At 42.6% G+C, this 20707-nt stretch overlaps 1 protein-coding gene across 1 annotated transcript in view; it reads left to right on the top strand.

Annotated features, from left to right (window-relative positions):
* Positions 1-20707, top strand: part of ppp1r16b (protein phosphatase 1, regulatory subunit 16B) — a 79622-nt gene that overhangs the window by 7504 nt on the left and 51411 nt on the right. Inside the window, exon 2 of the mRNA XM_080000270.1 lies at positions 14365-14809. Within this exon, the coding sequence (XP_079856396.1) occupies positions 14542-14809 (268 nt within the window). The 5' untranslated portion in view covers positions 14365-14541. The remainder of the gene's footprint in view (positions 1-14364; positions 14810-20707) is intronic.

Below are 20707 nucleotides of genomic sequence, written 5' to 3'. Positions count from 1 at the left end.
TCCATGTTGCTGGGAGTTTTGGGACTCTACTACGAGGAAGACTGCTGTAACAGCTATGAACCCACAGAGCAGGAAACCTAGGAACTGAGAGAACAAGACCAGGGCTAGCCTGCTGGGACTGGACACATATACACCTGGAACTGGGGAAAGCAGGAAATTCTCATGATCTTACTTTGAAAAATTATGACTATATGAAGCTTCCCACAAAGGGGACATCGGAATGAACCTTTCCACCAAAGGTCTAAACATTTGAATGGGGCTGCTTAGGTTCACACAAGTGAGGCTGGAACTACACCAAGACCGTAAGCTGTGCCTGGTAGTTCCAGTATGAGGCGGTAGGGTAGAGTCTGCCTTACAACTAGAATACTACACACATCCAAATAAGACCACATGATGACAGTCTATGAGTTGGGCTGTGTAGTAGCAGGAGGACTAGACTAGAGCACTGATGAGCCTGATTACTGTAAATTAACTACAGGACCTGATTTTTGGATGAATTCTAAACTAGGCTGCTGGGGTGCTAGAGAGCGAGTCTATTGGGATGCTTGAACGCAGACTGACTGGAAATGCAAATTGTCTGGCTGGGATGCTGGAAGACTACCTAGCTCGGATGCCTGAAGACTCGGTGGGACACTGGAAAGCTAGTCGACTGGGACGTTGGAAGGCTAGCCTGTAGTCGACAGAAGAACTAAGACACCTAAGTTGTTATGGCAATAAAGTATTGAATCTTGAATCGATTAGGCAATGACTGAGTGGCACTTTACTAATCTAGGGTCCTGGACTGCTTGAGAACACTGTGCAGTACTAGCACCTGCCAAGCTATCTTGGTCCACCTACCGGGGGCCGTATACATGTTTTGACTAATGGTCAGACTGCTCAGGCTCTGCCAACTTTTGCAGGGTGGGCTCTGGGACACTAAGCAGTGGATGCCCAGTGAACTCCAGCCCAAAAGCAATCACCTCTTTAATCCCACTATAAACAGGCAAAGTCAGGGTCTTGTTTTAGGAGTACTGCTACAGCGCTCTCACTCTCTCTCTCATAACGGGTAAGCTATGATGCTCTTGGTTGTTAATGAATTCCTAATTTGTACAAAGATTTTACCTCTATCCTGACACCATTTTAATAGGTTTCATGTTTTGTGGGGGGGATTCTGTCAAATAGTGGCACAACATTGGCCTTGAAAATAGCAACACAGTGAAGGCAGCCTGTAAATCTGTGTCGCCCCTCATGCCCACAGTTACTGGGGCAATGAAGACTTAATGCAGTCGCGTCTCTCTGTAGATGTGGATTAGAAGTGACACCTACCGCAGGCGGGCGAGTCTTAGCACTGTTTACTCTTACTGGGTCCTGGCTGGGGACTCAAACCATAATTAGGTAGGGAAATGACTCAACTTTGGGACAAAAAAGGAAAAATACACACACCAAGATAGGGAGGGAATGAGGGACAAATGCATAGAGAAAGAGAGAGAAAGACAGGGAGGGATTTAAGATGGTGAAGAAACGAGAGAGAGAGACAAAAAAACAGCAGGAGCAGGAATGTCCCCAAAGATAAATGCGTGATAGTGTCGGATGTGGAAGTTGGAAGCTGGAGGCCAGGGGGTGCAATGGTCAAACATTTTTGTAAACAGAGAGATTGGTCTAAAGTAAACAGGGTGTCACTCATGCCAGTGCACCGAGTGAAGCAGATGGACAGCTAACCCCGCCCTGTATCCTGGCTGTGACCTCTAACTGTGGGCCGATGTTGGTTTAGGAAGAGGGAGTAGGCTAGGATTTGTGTGATCCATTCTAAGATCACCCATACATAAAAGTGCAGAATATAAAAGAAAAATTATGAAATCGTCATATGGCATAGTGGGAACAGTTGTTTTTAAGTAGTACAAATGATCTGAGTGAGACATTGATCCAAACTCTTTATCCACTGTAACAGTGGCAGGTGGCCAACAGGATTGTGTCACAGGAATTTTCAGTCGCCATTTTGGGGTTATCAGTTTGAAAAGCTTTGGGACTCCTGTGCAGGCCATAAACCTATGTTTTGAAAGCATGATCTTAGTCTGATTGCTGCTTAAGCACTGATGATGATGGGAGTAGGATGATGATGATGCTTCTTTTGACACAATGATAACCATGGGTTCTAATGACCGTAACAGAAAACTACAAATAGCAACGAATGAAAGGCAGACTTTTGAGGTTAACAAATTTACATTTTACAAGACCTTGATGTCATTCAAACATAAAATGATTTTCAATCAATGTACAGAACAGGGTTTCCGTTATGCGGCAATTGCCGGTTTTTGACCGGAAAAATCTCTTAAGGTCCGACATATTTAAATCCCTCCAGTCATAATGTCTAATGACAACAATTTCCTCTAAACACAATTTGAATTTGTTCTGGCCAATAAAACAACAGCCATAATTATTGCCATTTTTTTTCCTCAATATCGAAATCGAATAGACTATCGTTTCAATATACATTTCCGCAGATCTGTTAATTTCCACATTCGGCAAGTTGCAATGGAAAGATAATCAGTTTGGATGATCTAAAGCTGACCTTTTCACCTCTAACCAAACACGGTTGTCGATATAGAAATAAGCCCTGCCTGCAGGTTGCGCTTATAAACACAGCACACCCAGAGCGGAGACAGAGCACAGCATCCGAAACTCAGCAGAATGATGATGTATCGTTGACAACAGGGAAACATACATCCATAGTTTGGCGATATTTGGGATATTTAAGTTCCGACCCAAAGCAGATGGTAAATATCCATTGTGTAAACAATGTCGACGGGAGGTCCCGACCAAGACGGACAACACCACAAACGTTATAATTTATTAAGACCTACTTGCCATGTTTATTTTGTTTTGATTTTATATCAATTTTATTTAAGTGAAATGTTAATTAAAGCAGCTGCATTTGTTACTTATTGTTCACGAACGGAAATTAATTGATTTCAACTGAATCTCTGGTACACAAGAAGAATCATGGCTGCCTTTCAATTATTACATATGAACAATTTTTGCATTCTTGCCAGGAAAGGCGGACCCCACCAGCAAAACTTGAAACAGCATATGGATGAGCATATCCATAATCCAAATACATTGAATGGCCATTTCTTAAAAAGTTCAAAGTAAAATCAGATCTTTTTATTTTTACAAAATAATCTTATGGACTACTTTAAGGTCTCATAAAGGACCTGTTGTTGATAAGTATAATGCTACAGGAAACCAACATAGTCAAGCAAAACACAAGAAGCTTACACTAAGAGGGCTCTTAATCCATTGCTTTACACCATTGGTCGTAGGGTTATCAGGGCCCTCAGCCTGCCACTAACATGCCAATGGCACTGTTGTGGCCAAGCTCTAGTTGGGTCCGGCTTTGCTCAGTGTTGGACTGGAGGCAGCACAATGGCTGGACTGTTAAATGGAACAAAATGCTGACCCAGCCGTATCGGGCAGCACTTGGTACTGCTTAGAAAAAGGTTACCAGAAATTGTTAGTGTGTATGGCTCTAGGCCCATTGGTGCTGTGCAGTGCTGATTAATTTGTTGAGGTCAGTACTGTGTTGGTCAGTGGGCCCTGGGATATGTCCTAGCAGAGAAACATAGATGTAGTGTAAGATTTCTGTCCGAGAGGGATTTTTTGTAAGTATTCAGCAAACAGCTTACATGGAAGATAATTTAAGATAATTCAGAGGTTTATCCGATTTTTTGAATTTGTTGCTTCATGTTTTAATTTTGAACCTGGAAATTGGTTCATTGTAGTAGGACCAGAGCTACCAGAGCAGTGTTGATGCGTGTTGGCTAGTCTATGTTCTTTACAGTATACCATCTTAATGCCGAACTTTTGTCTTATTGCCGTCTTCACACGCCCTGGTTCGTCTCAACGACAGGGGAGACATTGACCCAGAATCAGGTTGACCTGAGTGCTTTAAATCAAAACTCCACCAGAGAAACTAAATTCTCTTCCAGCGCCAACTAGGACAAGCAATCTACATAGAATAAAATGTCCTCTAAGAGGACATCACAGGAGACCAGGATTGGAGACGTGACAGGGTGGAGAGAAAATGAAGAGAAAGCGCAATGACAGTGGGGGATGGAAGGCTTCTGGCGTGGACACTTTCAGGAGCCGGGCAATGCTGCGACAGGTCGGCTTAAATCATCATCTGAGATTTGGACCGTTGGACCGTTTTCTGGAAGCTTACTACAGCCTCCACAGCTGAGTTCAAGTTTTGCTCTTCAGTATTACCACACATTCAGAGCACTGATTCCTGGAAAGGCCCCTTTCAGAACCTGACTGACATTTAGCGTTCCGAATCGTCCATCACCGTTCTACATGGAGTATAATGAGGAGTTCTACTGTGCATTCTCTGAAAGAGGCATGTCAACTGAGGGGTCCCACAGGTTAGCCATTTCTGGCTTCCCTCTGTGAGTGTCTTACACAGTAATACAGTCTTTTCAACTCGTCTTAGGCCAACCTCTATCTGTTGGCTTTGAGGGTTCACTCTCATAATAATTAAGTAGGCTTACATTCTAATTGGTCAAACACAGCAAAACGCTATGAAAACAAGCAAATGACACAGTACAATTTGATGCAATAGCCCTGAAAATTAACTACAGCCCTTAAAATATATCAAGCTTCATGTGTCACCCAATAAAATGGTTTTGACGGTGTCATTAAAGGGTTTGTGAGTAAGGCTGGGGAGCGTCATGGCCCAGTGAATGTTGCTGTTTTTTGTTTATCTCTTTACATGCAGCTGCAGCTGCTCCTCTGCCTTTCTTTCCGCTCCTCTGCTCAGCTAGCCTGCTGATTATGTAGAGTCTGGCTCGTCCTCTGTCTATCTTTAAAAGGAAACCACTGATATGTTGAAGGCACAAACATTAAACACTGACAAATTGCTCAAGTCTGCCAAGGGGCACACATCAAGCACGTTGGTATCAAAACAGGCGCCTTTTTTTAAACAGGAAAAAAATACTTGTCAGATCACGTGTGTGTGTGTGATCCAGATGTCATTTTTAAAGCTGGGTGGGACAAGGCTAATGAAAATATGCTATGCAACAACCAGCTCAACAAGAGAAGTTAAGTCACTTGCTCAGGGACACTTCAGCACGCTACCAGGAGGAGTCGGGAACTGAAGCGGCAATCTTCCAACACTAGAAGGCCCGCTCTACCTCCTGAGCTTCTGACCCCTTACGTCCCGTTGACATATTTTACACAATGAATATTTTCCGCCTGCTTTGGGTCGAAACTTAAAATTCCCCCAAAAAAACACCAAACTATGGATGTATGTGTCCCAACGACACACCATCTTTCTGTTTCTCCTCAGAGTTCTAGGCGCTGTGGCTCTGTCTCCGCTCTGCGTGTGTCTGTCGACTGTGTTTACAAGCATAACCTGTCCACGATGGAGGGGGCGGGGCTTAGTTCTGTATCAACAAACGTGATTGGTTAGATTTGAAGCTTTCAGATCGGCTTTAGATCGTCCAAACTAATTGGCTTCCTGTTGCAACTTGCCAGAGAGATAAATATGTCGGACTTCAACAGATTTTCCCGGTCAAAAACCGGCAGTTACCGGATAACAGAGGTGTGTGTGTGTGAGTGTGAGTGTGTGTGTGTGTGTGTGTGTGTGTGTGTCCTGCATAGCGTCAGACTGACTCTAACTGACATGTGTAGGGGTCATGTTTTGGCTAATGTCTTGGGTTGTGTCAGAGGTCAGCCAGTACCACAGTTCAAAAGTCACCACCACCAATTCCGTGTTGTGATGGCTGTTTGCTGCGATGGTGGCCTGATGCATGTAGTGTTTCCTATACTATCTATGTCTGAAACCGCCAAATCCGGGCTCATGGCGCAACTAGTGTTGGAGAATTCACACAAAGTCAAACTATGTCTTCACTCGACAAGGCGCTATACCTTTGCTTTGGTTTTTTCAGAAGGCTTGATGGATCCATTTAAACGTGTAATCAGAACAGGACTTTTTATTCGCCTCGATTCAAATAATGTTGGTGAATCATTTCATTTCCATAATGCTGTCAAAAACAATAAAGTAACAAGAACGTTACAAGATTTTCATCTTTCTGTGGTTCTAGGGCATGTTATTGCCATAACTGCCATTTTCATTTGATTTGCTAATTTTGCTGTCCTCGTTCCTAGTTTATGGCTTGCTCAATCTGAAATAAACTCATAATATGACAGTAATTATTGCGCTTTCTCTCCTCTGTAAATGTTTTTGCTTAGATGCTCAGGTATAAAAAAGATAGAATGAAGAATGAAGAATTTATTTTCATTTTCAATGCCATGCAGCAGCCCTGGAATTCTCAAGATAAGATAAAACTTTATTGCTCCTCCAGGGAGGAAGTTCCAAATGTAAACATCACTAAACAGAAGTTAACTGGGAGCAGTGCTGTATGTTAATTTGTTGGAACAATTTGGGCGGATGGCGAACACTAAAGTAAAATAGACACTGGAGCCACTGTTTTTAGAAAGAATCCTGTGGTGATCTGGTGAAGGCGTCGCTCCAGTGTGTGGTGGGAAGTGTCCCCATTTGTCCCTTTTCCATAACCTTGCAGCATATCAAGTTATAATGAATCCACCTGTAGTGGACAATTTGAACGTCAGCTTAGTACATGAGTCAAACTCATTTTCTCCTATTGCATTGCTGTGTGTACTGGACTAAAAATGGATTGCTGTTATTTGGAGGATGTGTTAGGTTTGGAGAATTACACAGTCTGTAATGTTGTGTATGTTTTTACTCTTCAGACCAAAGAGATCTCAACTATAGCGATTTATGCAGATGTATACTGCACAATTAAGCAACCATCCTGTTGGTGTAATGGCTTACTGGTTACTATTCTGAGTATTAAGAGCTGGGAGTCTGTGGAGACGTACCCGCCATGCATTCACACACCACATTCACATGCATTCTCGCCGCCACTCCTGCAATTACCACTTTTCGCCACAGGTGCCGCCAAAAACAACAAAAAAAAAAACCAGAAAACTTTGAGATTGCCACTTTATAAGCCTCAATTAATTTACTGTACACATTATACTCAATTAATTGATGACAGTTCAGTTTGTCTCTGCGTGGTGATGCCTCATGCCCTTGAAACCAAGCCAAGCCAATGAAAAAGTTAAAGATAATGTCACCAAGTAATGATACAAGGGTCTGCCAGTAACAAAGGACTGATCTCTGGCTTCATTCCCAGACACTGTGTGATGTCTGACAAGTCTGTGTTTTATGAGTTTTTTAGTCACAGCTGCTACTACTGTCTTGCTGAATGCTTTAGCTGTGGTTTTGAGTTGGCTTGGTTCTCTTATGAATAGGGCTGCTGTGGTCATGGAATCTTAGTTGTTGATTAATTGCCATACAAATAATTGTGATTAACAATTTAATTATCTTTTTTCAAATTAATGTAATTACAACAAAAGTATAACCGTAGCTCCTTAACTGAAGGAAATGCACGTCATTTATGTTCTATTTATTCCAACATTTCTCACATTCGCTAAAGAAGTCCCCTGACATTTGGTTGAAAACATATGGCATTATGGAAGTTAACAGTTTTGCAGAATGATTGCGATCAGCTCAGATAATTGCAAGCAGTCAAGTCATTATTTAACAATTGTGAGGGCTCTAGTTAATATTATTATTATTATTATCCATCCATCCATCCATCTATCCATCCATCCATCCATCCATTATCTATACCGCTTATCCTTGTGGGGTCGTGGGGATTATTATTATTATTATTATTATTATTATTATTTATTATTATTATTATTCGGGAGCATCGGAGATTATGCAAACTGCAAACTGAGCTGAGGCCTGTGTGCATGCGCGCACGGCATACAAACACAGCCTCATATCATTGACCCATGGGGGACAGGGCCTCCCCGGGCTCGGGTGGCGCACACATGAGGATGGATACGCACACACACAATATTGAAAAGGAATACAGACAGTGGGCCATTGTTTGCGACAGTGCCGTCCCTGTGTCTCTTTCATAGCGTCCTGACACAGCACACGCCTCACCGATGCTAGAATGTCACGCACTGTTACTGTCGTTATTAGCGATAAGCTTTATGTGTTTGGGTGTGTGTGTGCGTGTGCGCGCGTGTGTGTGTGTGTGTGTGTGTGTGTGTGTGTGTGTGTGTGTGTGTGAGGGTTTGTGTTTTCCTGCTTGTGTACACACTGATATTTTGGTTTTCTGCGTCGCTGCTCCGCCGGGATTTATCGGCTTTGTCACTTGATTAACAACACCGATCCATCCTATCCTGGATGCACTTATTCGCCGGTGCTCCTGCGTCTCTGTCAAACACCTGCGTTACTTCTTTTGTGTTGGCGTCAGCGTTCACTCCTTAGACGGTGATAACACCCTGCTCATTAGGGGATGTGATGTACTTGGGGAAGGCAGATTACCTTGCGGATATGGCAGCACTGGGAACAGAACTACTACACTTCTGCACAGCGTGCACTACTGATGCTACTGGCAACCGATGTTACTGCATGGCCGTGCTAGTACCAGCGCTGAAGATGGGATGACAATTTAATCAATCAAAATCAGGATTTTCTGTTTTGGCCACTTAGTATGACATTCAAGTGTATTTGCATTGTTAGAACTACAGATGGACTGATACAAGTTTTAAATACCAATACTGATACCGAGCCCTACACTCTAGGTTTTGGCCACTATCATGTATGGATCCCACCCATGACTGCCGCTGAACAGCAAATAGTAAATAATTAGTTTGGGGTCATTAGAAGGTGATAATTGACATTTAATACATTTTTTTGACACAAACCCCATCTGTGTGTGTGTGTGGGGGGGGGGGGGGATGGGTGATTTACCTGTTGCTCGTTGATTGCTCTGATGAGCAACAGGCGTAAAGCCACCTCTGATCCCGGACCCAATTACCTAGACCAAAGACAGGTGTGGCTGCTAAAACCACACCACCACCACACCACATTAGCATTTAGTAGGAAGCCTTTCTAACCTGTCAGACCGTGTTATTTGTCTAGAGGTGCTTCTGTAGTTATTAGGACCTTTAACATTCCTTTACTTCCCATGGTTGCTTCATTTAAGTTTCATTATCTTCGCTCCTTCATCCGCTCCTTAAAACGGAACTGTATGAAAGGAAATCGCTGATAATGTTTTTTAGGTGATAAGTTGGAGTTGGAGGAGGCGAGGGGGAGGAAAACATCAAAAGATTTCTTGTGTTATTGTTTGGCCACAAGACTTTCTTTCATGACTCAGGCCCTTTAGTGTAATGTTATTTCCTCACCAGAGGAATCTGTAATAACGCACCGATTCTGTGACTCACTACTACGCTCAACCAGAGCAGTTTGTGTTTGTTTTTCAAAATGCATTTGAAATGCGTTTTGGTCTTAATACACAAAAAACATCGTTGAGAGTTTTGCATAACCTTGTAACACCTTTGATACATAGTTGCTTTAACTATCACAGTATATTTTATTTTGCAAGGTCAATGTTCTTTGTTGTTTGTTTGTGATATTTCTTGTATATTAATTGGTACTTGGTGCACTTTGTTTATTTTTGTTTTTGAACAATTCAAATTAGTCAGAAAATGAGCTGTTTTCATATATTATTCTGTGAGACTCAACCTCGCTTGGTTGTAAATCATAGTCGTGGATCATAGGGCTTTGTAATAATCTGTGGCTCTCAGTGTAGACTCGCATCCAACACTTAAGTGTGGCCGTTTGCAGGCTGTGATTTGCAACCTGGATTTTAAATTCAGTTTGTTCTGGCAGTGTGTGCACCATTCTGGCTGACTTGTTAAAAATGCATGGTGGCCATTATTTTTTTGTAATATCTGGCACTGGAACTTCAAACTTGAGGCTTCTGCGTGAATTTATTGTGTAAATGGTAATTGTTGCAGAGTTATTTTTCACTTCAGACTTAAGTGCCAGGGAGTTTTGACGAAGTGGTGATAAAGTGTATTTTATGGAACATTTTATAGTTATGTGTCATCCAACCCTTTAGATGACACATTATTAACACTGTATGAGCGGTGATAATACAGTGATTATCACTGAGTTATCATCACTTCCTTATTACCTCCTCGATCACCATCCCCTTGGTATTCTGGGACCTCTGGAGTTGCAAAGTGTGTGTGTGTGTGTGTGTGTGTGTGTGTGTGTGTGTGTGTGTGTGTGTGTGTGTGTGTGTGTGTGTGTGTGTGTGTGTGTGTGTGTGTGTGTGTGTGTGTGTGTGTGTGTGTGTGTGCATGCTATGCCACATAATATAATTAGCTTTCTTCTGATATAATCAACAGAAGCTCAAGGGCCTGGTATAACCAGAGCTAATCTCATTGGTCATCAAAGACGAGAAAGCAACGGTGGACGTCTCTTGTTTGTCACACATCACACCCTAACTGAATTAACTTTACCTGCTGCACTCACATCTGACAAGAGAAACATAACTTGTAAAACTTATAGTCGTCGCACATAGATACACATGTACTTTACGTTACTAAAGATAAGATAACACTTAATCAATTGTTGGGGGGAATTTAGCAAACGTTGTTGTCCAAAGCAACTTACAATATGTACATTAGTCGTGGAACCAACTAGGCAAAGCCTTCGGTAGTAACACGCAACATTGGAAAAGTCAACATGAGAGGCACGGCAAACGGCAGTCAGTCAGTTACGCAGAGACCACGAGGAATAATGGTATAGCACTCTGTAATGTTTCATTTTAATGGGTCATTATCACTCATGTCTTAAACAGGCAGCGGTTAAAGTAGAGTAGCTCTCCCTCTCTAACCGCCGCCTGGCATGTCAGCGCATACAGCTCCATATTTTACTCAAGAAAAGGGAACTGATCTTTAGAAGGCCCGACTGCTTTCCAGCTTTTACAGCTCTCCCAGCCGTGTTAGTGAGCTTCTGATAATGAATGTGCCAATAGATAATGAGGACCAAGGTTGAGATAATTGGATGTATTTGATAGTGGTGTAACGGAGCATACTTGATCCGTGATCCGTACAGATCGCCCCCCGCGGTTCGGCTCGCATGTGAACCGTGGATCAATTGCAAAATTTAACCATCACAGTGAAATACAGTTTTACTGCCGCTGTCACTTTTTAGAGTGATAATTCCATAAATCTGGAGGGAGAGTTGCAGTGAAAAGAAGATAGACACGGCAGATGCGTGCTGTGTTTTACTCTGAAGCTCAGTGACTGGTTGACGGTACGTGGCTCTATGTTGCTGCTACTTTAGGAGATGTGGGGAATGAGCTGCTGTATGTCACCGCTCTGCGTCTGCTCCTCCAACGTATTGGAGCGCTCAAGATCCACTAGTAAACAACATAGCAACATACAATGTGTAATGAGAGAGGCAGACTTCTCTACAAAATACACTGTAACTCGTTTTATTCTCAGTACTCTAAGATTTTATTTAAACATTGGACATCTTGAATGTTGTTTTGATTAAAGGCCATGGGCAAAGGTTCCTTGCTTTAAGTGTTTTACAGAATCAATGGAAAGCAAAGTAATATTTGTCTCCCTTTGTTATTTTTTATTTTTTATTTTATTCTTTTTGCTAATCCGGAAAATTATCTGACCCGTGACTCGAAACCATGATACGATCTGAACCATGAGTTTTGGGATCCATTGCATCCCTAATATTTGAAGTCATACAGACTGTCTTTGGTATTATGCCTTAAAGGATAGGTTTGGCATTTTTTAACGCAGCCCTAATTAAAATGTTCGTGCCCGTACATTTTTTATATTCATATTTTTTTACCGTCTTTATATGTTGTACTGAAAAGAATTTCCACAAAAAAAATTTGCATTTCCACAAATCAGCTCTTTTGGTTACATCCACACTGAAGTAAGAGACCACTTCCTACTAACATAGTTTTAAATAAAATACATTTGGTATTACTGTTAGTCAAAACATGTTCAAAGATACATGAAGACACGTGTGACTATAATACGAGTTTCCCCGTTTTTGAAAATTTGATTTAAGGCGTAAACGTTAAAGCACTGGACTGGGTAATAGCACAGTGAGAAGCTGAGTTTCTGAATAATAAAGTGTAAAAGTGCAAGTGTATACTATGAACAGTTATTAATGATGAGAACCAACATGTTAATGGCCCCGGTTGAAGAATAGCAAACCTATCCTTGAAAGTTAAAAAACAGAAAATGCAAATCTTTTGCAGGCGATGTTACCTGTTGAATGGTGGCAGATTAGAAGCACTTACTTTAAGTACTACAAACTATTTAGTGTTAAAGATGTGTTTAGTCTGTTTGCTAGATAAGTAGATAAGTCAAGTATAAGTAGATGCACTTTTTTTATTACCACAATTGACAAAGCTTACACACACACACACACACATACACACATACACACACACACACTGACTAGACTGAAAGTGATGCTGCAGGAAGTGATTCGATTGCTGGCTTCCTGTCCATGTTTTTAGCAACTCAGTAGTGATTGCAACATAGCAGAGGAAACAATGTGCACTCAGGAGGGTGGCTGACTGACTGGGTATGGTAATGCATTATATCACTGACTGACTGACTGATCATTTGAGCCAGTGACCGGCTGACTTAAAGTGGCATCCCTGAGATCATTTTAATTATTTAGCTGGCACTTCCTAAGAAACAGCCTTTCAAACGTGTTTGTGTTATGCATGTCCTCCTATATATGCTGTTGACATTGTTGGTGCCGTTGTCCGCCACACGCAAGTAGTGAAACACTGTGCCGCTGTGGTGATTTTGATAAAGCAGAGTAGCTAGCTGTGGTCGGTGAACTGGAGATATGGATGAACAAACAGCACCCTGGGATGAAAACATAGCCCCACCACCTCAAGTGGCCAAGAAAAAAACCAAGACAAATCGTTTAGAGGGAGGAATACTTTTGAGGGAAAAAAAAAAAAAGTGAGGAAGTTAAATCCAAAGAAATAGTTGGCATTTCAAAGAAAATTCTGGGACTTATCGCGGTGTAGTTCACCCAACACAGACAATATTATGGATTACCACTTTAATGTCTGATTGACTGATGGTGGACCCACATGATATGAACCCTGTTTCTCCAGGGAAGGGTGGCTCAAATGGTGGAACTAAATAGCAGCCTCTCTTAATTGGACCAGCCTGAATCACTGAATAGCGATGAAATCTTCACGTTCTCAATTGAATCTTTGTACGTTTCCTCTGATGAATGATATTAACAGACCTTTTTTTAAGTTGAAAAAAAAAAAGAGCATTATTTTCAAAGGTTTATTGGTCTGAGCAGCTGTTAATCCTTTTTGGTGTTGAGGAAAAAAAATACTAGTATCGTGGCACCGTGATTTCGACAACACCAGAAAAATAAGAAAGTGCTCCCAGCATACCTTGAGCTTTAGTTTAATCGTTATCGTGTCCACACTTTGTATTTTTGACTTGTACCTCTAGCACTCAGGAAGTGGTTAGTCTTCGTGACGGGCTGAGCCCACGGCTCACACACGGAATGGAAACTTCATGAGAAAACCGACGTCTGACGACCTGTCAGTCAGAGCCCCACCTCCCCTTCCTGTCAGCCGGCGTGGGGTTCAGAGTCTAGCAACACTCGTGGCCTCATTTTGCTTGAATGACAAAGGACAAAGAACAGCCTTTCTCTTCATTTCAAGACATTTTGGATGCATTTGAGAAGATCTAAGTTTCCAGGATTGCATGAGGGGGAAAAAAAAAAAAAAATCCACCTCTTATTATTGTAAGGCGACCTTGTCTTTTTGATTTGCTGACAAGGTGTTGAATGGACAACTCAAGTCATGAGTCACATGTTGTGTGTCAGATTTTTGATGTTGTGGTTGTGGTTTGATGTTTCTATCTCCCGTTCTCCACACGCATTTGGAATGATCTGGGGAAAAAAATTCTCTCCGAATTCCTGTGTTGTAGTTTTTGCTGTTGTCATCATCTCTATGGACGATGATAATGTGAACCCGGTTGACGCCGCAATAGACGATCCTTCTCCCTTCCAGGGAGGTGAGCGCGGGACAGCCGAGCGAATAGTAGAGGCGGGGCAGATTCTCCCTAACTGGTGGGAGTGAGGGACAGTCTCTCCAAGCAAGCCACCAGCCCGTGCTGCGTCCTGGGACGCCTCTTTGTCCACAAACCCATCTGCAGTGAAATGTCAGTTCGTCCCCAAGTGGATGTTAGAAAGAGTTTATGTGTAGTTTCAGGCTATGTCCTGGTTTTACTTCCTGGTTTGTTTATGAACTCCCCTTCCTAGAGTCGCAGCTGCTTTTTTCAGGAGCCGTTGGCTCGGGAGCATTTCTTTTTTCGAACGATGTCTATTTCTCTAACAGTTTTTTTTTTTTTTTTTTCCCCTCTTGATCTTCTCCCCTCCTTTTCCTGCATCCCATCACCTTTCCTCAGGAAGTTTGAAGCCGTCGGACGGGATGACGATCGCGGTGATGATGATGGTAACGACGGCAGGCAGCCACGGCGGAAGGTGCGGCCCTTGCTAGAAAACCCGCAAGCTCCTCTGAACCTCCATCCATCCATCCGTCACCCCTCCGTAGCCCCCGCCTCTGCGTTTTCCTCCTCCGCACCATGGCCAACCACCTGGAGCTGATCCAGGAGCTGCAGCAGCTGGACAAGGTGCCCAGCCTGGAGCGGCTGCGTGCCGCCCAGAAGCGCCGCATGCAGCAGCTGAAGCGGTGGGCGGTCTACGAGAAGGAGATGCAGAACAGGAAGCGCAAGGCCGACAAGAAGAGCCGCGGCGCCAACAGCGGCCAGCCGCCCGAGTCCAAGAGGCACGTGTCGTTTGCCGCCAGCGTGGCGCTGCTGGAGGCCTCGGCGCGGAACGACCAGGATGAAGGTAGGGTCCGTGCGGGGAGGTGGAGGAAGTACCCAGACCTTTTTATTTAAATGAAAATACAAATGCCCCGACGCAGAATGACTCAAGGGAACGGACTGCACTGACATTACTTACAACATTACAACAACAAAAAATACGTTTCTACCTGCTCTTAAACTACTCAAAAGCATTAAAAGTATAAGCACTTGTCAGATCCAGTGCCCTGATATAACAGCTACAACAGAGTTTATAATAAGGCATAACGTGCTATTGTACCTTACGTATAGGTGGTGTATGGGTGGTGTCATAATCATTGAGAAGGAGCAAGAATTTGGACCTAATCAATCATTGATGAGAAATCCAAAATCATCCGTTTGATAGATCCACTCCCCCTTTTTTTTAACTAAAGAAACATGACTGTGATAACAATTTTGTAGTGCAGTAAAAGTCCAAAGTCTCCAAAACTCAATATATATGAACACGTCCAGATACTTGGAAAAGGGTACTTTGGTACTTGTACTTTGTTACCGTCCACCACTGCGGCTAAGTCACCTTATTTTATGGAAATAAGGACATTGAGAGACATGCAGACTAAACAGTCCTCACAAAACACACCTGTGACCCCGCCCGCACGGGGATCCCCGACATGATGATTCCCGTGGTAACGTGCGGGACGCAAAACACGGTGTTTGGCTGCGTGGGTTCTGTGTATAGGCTCAAAGTCAAATGGAGCCGAACTGAGCTCCGTGACGGCGTGTTTCAATAATTACTGCAATTTCGGCCTCACCTCGCCAGAGTTGGATATTAAAATGCCAAGGTCGGTGAAACGATTAGCTCGCGCCTGGCTCACTTTAACCGCCGGACCGGACTCACTCCGTTCTCGGTGAATTCGCCTGCCAGCCGAGGTGGCTCCCCCCGCTTTTGCCATCGGGGGGAGTAATGGAGTTGTCACACCGAGATGAAGCTGGCAGTCTTTTTAATTAAAATATGTCTACGGATGTTGCCCCCTATTTGCAGATGATAATTGTTTCCCTCCTACGCAAACAGTCCCGCAGCGCCATTCCGCCTCGCAGGGCGGGTCTTTGCGTCGGTGAGGTGCTTCGTTGAACTTTGCTGCTGCTTGAAATCAAAGGGGGGGAAAAAAAAAAAATCCAGTTTGGTTCATCTTTGTTCAGTGCGACGGTTTGTGTTTGCGTAATCCTCGGAGATAGGTAAAAAAAAAACAGCTTATCGATGTGATGCACTGTCAATTCAATTCAGCCACGCACGCACGCACGAACGCACGAACGCACACACATTGTAGGCTTGTTACAGTAGTGGGGAGATTAATTCGGAAGCCCTGGGCTTTTTCATTTTCTGGATGTTTCTTTGGATTTCTCTGGTGGTCGGTAGCCCAAATGAACACAGAACCCAGTGTGTGATTGGATAAAAGCGAGCGCTGCTTATGCAATTCTTACACTATTTTCTCACCCCCGGCGTGTTGCGGTCGCCCTAGACTTTATTACACACAGACGGATGTGCTGTTTCTTGTGGGATGGGTTTGAGAACGGTGATATTTATCTGTGCTAAAAGCTTTTTCTTGTCCAATCCACTTGGTTCTCTGCCACTTCAGACTCTGAGCCCAGCCTTCGGGCCGAGTTGTTGACTTTCATATTCCTTTCAGGTTGATTGGCTCTGAAAAACACAAAAGGGTGTTCAGCAGAATATATTATTTTCATTTTTGCTAACCATAAATAAAATGATCAGCGACTCGGCAGTTTTTTGGTAATCTATCTGTATTATTGAACAGGACGCTTTCAAACAAACAAATTAATTTTTTTCCCCTTTACGACAATTAATGAAATCAAAGGTATTTATGAATGATATAGTAGATACAAATATATATATTACTCATTCTCTAAAATATAAAATCGGGTCTTTTTATGCGTGTGGTTATGGTAATGGTAACTTTGAATACCTTACCTTTCAAACATTCAGTGTCACTGGTCTCATGGTGAATTGTGCCACAATTGATTTACCTTATTTTCCTCACAACACAAGATTGTTCTCCGGAGATTTGACTGGAAGCTGTTTCATTGCTTTTTCTTTTTCTTTTTCTTTATTTTTTTGCCAAACTGAGCTTCACAATAAAATGATTGAATTATCACACCAGGATGTTGCTGTGGGCAGTTAATGTGGATTAATGAACGCTGTGCGGTTGTTTACGACGTGTGTAGATCACACACTGTAGTACGGGACATATAATAACAGGCATCCCTCCTAACATGCCGCTTTATGGTTTATTTTACATCATAAAAAGCTGCGTGAACTTTTTGTTGATCACTCCCGCTGTGTATTTCATTTTAGTATGGGCACGTTGAATTAATCAGAAGGAATTTGTCGATTTGGGACGTTGTTGCAGAATCCCTATGTGTAATGTAGGTCGCAATGCATGATGTTTATGTTTATCTGTGTAGGTATGTATGTATATGCAGACAGTATGTATGCATATATGTGTGTGTTTGCATCATGGTGCATTTCGTTCCAGACCCCGGAGCAGATTCATGTGCATCGGCGTGGCTTCAGCTGTCAGTTTTCCTTATTGTTAGCAGCTTTGCATAAACAGCGACTATCAGCATCTCACACACACACACACACACACACACACACACACACACACACACACACACACACAAAGAGCGATAGACTGGGGTGCGATAAAATAAAAGAGACAGCGGGATGGGGGACTAGAGACTGAAGCCTGTATTGGGTTCTGCCCGCACAATCCCACTTGCAGCCGCTCAGCTCAGGATTTTGATAATCTCGTCTCCCGCAATGTTTGATCACGTGACACGTAGTCACATACAGCACCATGCTACATTCTGACTGATTATTAATCAATATTTGCCCAAAAATACGAAGCTTTCACTTTGAAAATCACTGAAAAATACGTGGAAAATGACTTTGAAAACAAAGTGGTGAAAGTGGTGCAAAAAGTTCTGTATTGATATATCATTGATATTGGGGCGTTGAATTGGATATCGGATGGTTGCGATTTCAGTTATGTATTATCGTAATGTAAGTAAATGGTGATGTTAAGGCTGCATTATAGTAAAATGATGCAACTTTCTGAACTTCATAGACTGTTCTCCCTCTTCTGATCAATGCCTCTACCTGCTTGGTCATTATAATAAGTAATACTCACATTTCTAATGATTGTTTTGCAAATATTTATTGTGTGTAAATCGATATTGAGGTATTCGTGTGGTATTGGATTTTGTTAATATTTTGGGATTAAGATTAATATTCATTCATGGTGTTAAAGGACATATCACGTCTGTGTGAGTTGCGCAGACTGCTGTGGCGGTGGAAAGCTCTTATATAGTCAATAAATTAACAGATCCTCCAATCTGCTCTGTCTCAGAAAGTGAGAGCAGACAGGGGGTGAGGATCTCCACACGTTCCGGCGCCGGGTCTGCACGTCCCGGGGCCCGTAATGAGATGAGAGGATAGGCCGCTCGGATTGACCGTGTTTAATCCCCTATTGGCTGTGGCGGCGACGAGCTTCCTCTGATTCTTCCCCCCGCTTTGTGTGCGTCGTGGTCCCAGTCACAGCAAACCTGGCGTGGCCGGAAGGCAGTCTGCTCTGCCTTCAAGTGCGTGTGTGTTTTGCATTATGTCATTTTATAGTACGATCATGAATTGCTGGGGGCGGAAGTTCAGGCTTTTGTCTGATGTATGTGTTATATTTGTGTGTGTGTGTGTGTGTGTGTGTGTGTGGAAAGAAAGTTAGATAGATAAGGGAATATTATACCATTATTGACGAGAACTGTGCTTGTGTTCATAATAGTTTCCAGTTCATGTATGACACAGTTTGATGAACTGTGTCATACATGACACAGTTCATCAAACTGCCTAGACCACCATTTGACCATGAAGCGAATGGGATCCTGTGCAAGAGGAGAAGATAAGATAGGATAGGATGGGATAGGATAGGATCAAATAGGATAAGATGGGTTTGGCTGCGTCCAGCATCTCAACCACTTCTTCCTCCCTTTCCCCGCTGGCTCGGTGCAAAGGGCCGGTGGCTGTTCAATTACTGCGGAGCACCTCAGTGTCTCCGTGCATTTCTCTGCCCATCGAGGCCGATGCGTTTCCCATCTCCAGAGAGTGTCGGTGAATGAGGTCAGAAAGGACAATCACAATAGCTTGACTCCACGCACGCACGCATGCACAGTCACGCACACACACACACACAGTCACGCACAAATGTGTGTGTCCCGGCGTGCACAACATGTGACATTGACTGAACTGACCATTTCTTGTTTGAAATGTTATAGACTCAATGAAAGCAGATCTTGATTTTTAGCTTTCCCAAGGTATTAATACATAAAAGTATGATTTTATTTATTATTATTTTTTTTTAAGATGCATTTGTTTGCATTATGAATTTGTTGTGGATTTCAGATTTTCTTTTTCTGTGCTGTGTGAAACGGCGGGCCAATGAGATGTTAGATAATTGGTCGATTAATTTGGGGATTTTGTTATGAGCGTTCGAGTACACACTCTACTGTATATTTTATTTTATTATTGATGAAATTCCTCCAACTTCTTATCGACTTATTTATAAACTTGTGTTTTTAGAGGATTTGATTAATGTTAATGTATGGGCAAAAACCTTTGCAGCTGCCAATAGTTGATCCAGAAACCGTGAGTTATGATTTGATGGTTTGGCATTTTTGATCAGAAATGGGTTCTATCCATGAATTTAAGCACTTCTTAATGTATTCATATTAATATGTAGGAATACCCAATTCAATTAAGACAGATAATAAAAACAGGACAATGAATATCTAGATAGTAATATTCATAGATATAATATTGGCATTGATACCATTATGGGCATTTATTGTAAACATCTGAATAGTTGTTTCAATGCTCTATGACTGTATTCACTTTCCCACTCATGTTTTTTATCCTTTATAGTCCATATTTTCTCTCTCTTCCTAACAAATATGTCACACACAACATGGATACTGGATACTGTTTCGGCTGCGTTCAAGTCCTGCCATGTGTTCTGCTCCACCCTTGGAGGTTATTTTCTCTGCCATTGATGCGGCAACACCCACCGCTCTAATTGCTGCTCTTTCTCCAAAAACATAATTCATGCAGTGAAAAGCCACACTCGAGATCTTTATTCCATTTTTAAGAGTGTGGCTTTTTGTGTCTGAATGGCTGCCTTCCCTTCCCCACTGTCATATCGTTCTGAAAACACATGGACAAGAATAACTTTGTTTTTAAATTGAAATATTCCCAGGCAGAAAGTGCCGTCTCCTTGAAGGAGAATTTAGATTCTGTGTGTGTGCGTGTGTGTGTGTGTGTGTGTGTTTTTTTTTTTCCTCCACACTGGTATTTTGTGTTTAAATTAGCTCTCGGAGGGGCTTTAGTCTTTCTCTGCCGTCTTATTAGGGCTGTAAGGCTGTCTCCTCAGAGGCTCCAGATAGGCTTAGCTGCCCACGGGCATATGGCAGGAACTGAGTGGCATAAGAAAGACAAAGCAGGATAGAAACGAGGAGAAGAGGAGTCTACTACAAATGAAAATAGATGTAATGTACTAAAATAGAACGTCCCTTTTTAATAAAGCAATTATCTCAGGCAGTGATGCAATGCTACGTAATTCTCGACTATAGGTCCATAAGTTTATCTTTATTGTGCCGTTTTTAGATCTGTCTTTCCATCCATCCATCTAAACAGTAAGTAATTTAGGACTTTGTGAGACTGATCTCTTGCTCAGCACTGATTGGTGATCAGCGACAGGAGGTGGTGTGCATCCACGTGGTTAACCTGACGTGACCTTTGACCCCATGCAGTAACCCTCCTGGGTAGTGTGTGGCGTCACCACTGTAATCACGACATGCTTGAGTGAGGACAGACCGTACC

The sequence above is a fragment of the Zeus faber genome (assembly GCF_960531495.2).
Source record: "Zeus faber genome assembly, chromosome: 5".
NCBI classification, from domain to species: domain Eukaryota; kingdom Metazoa; phylum Chordata; class Actinopteri; order Zeiformes; family Zeidae; genus Zeus; species Zeus faber.
This window is presented reverse-complemented; position numbering and strand designations above follow the sequence as displayed.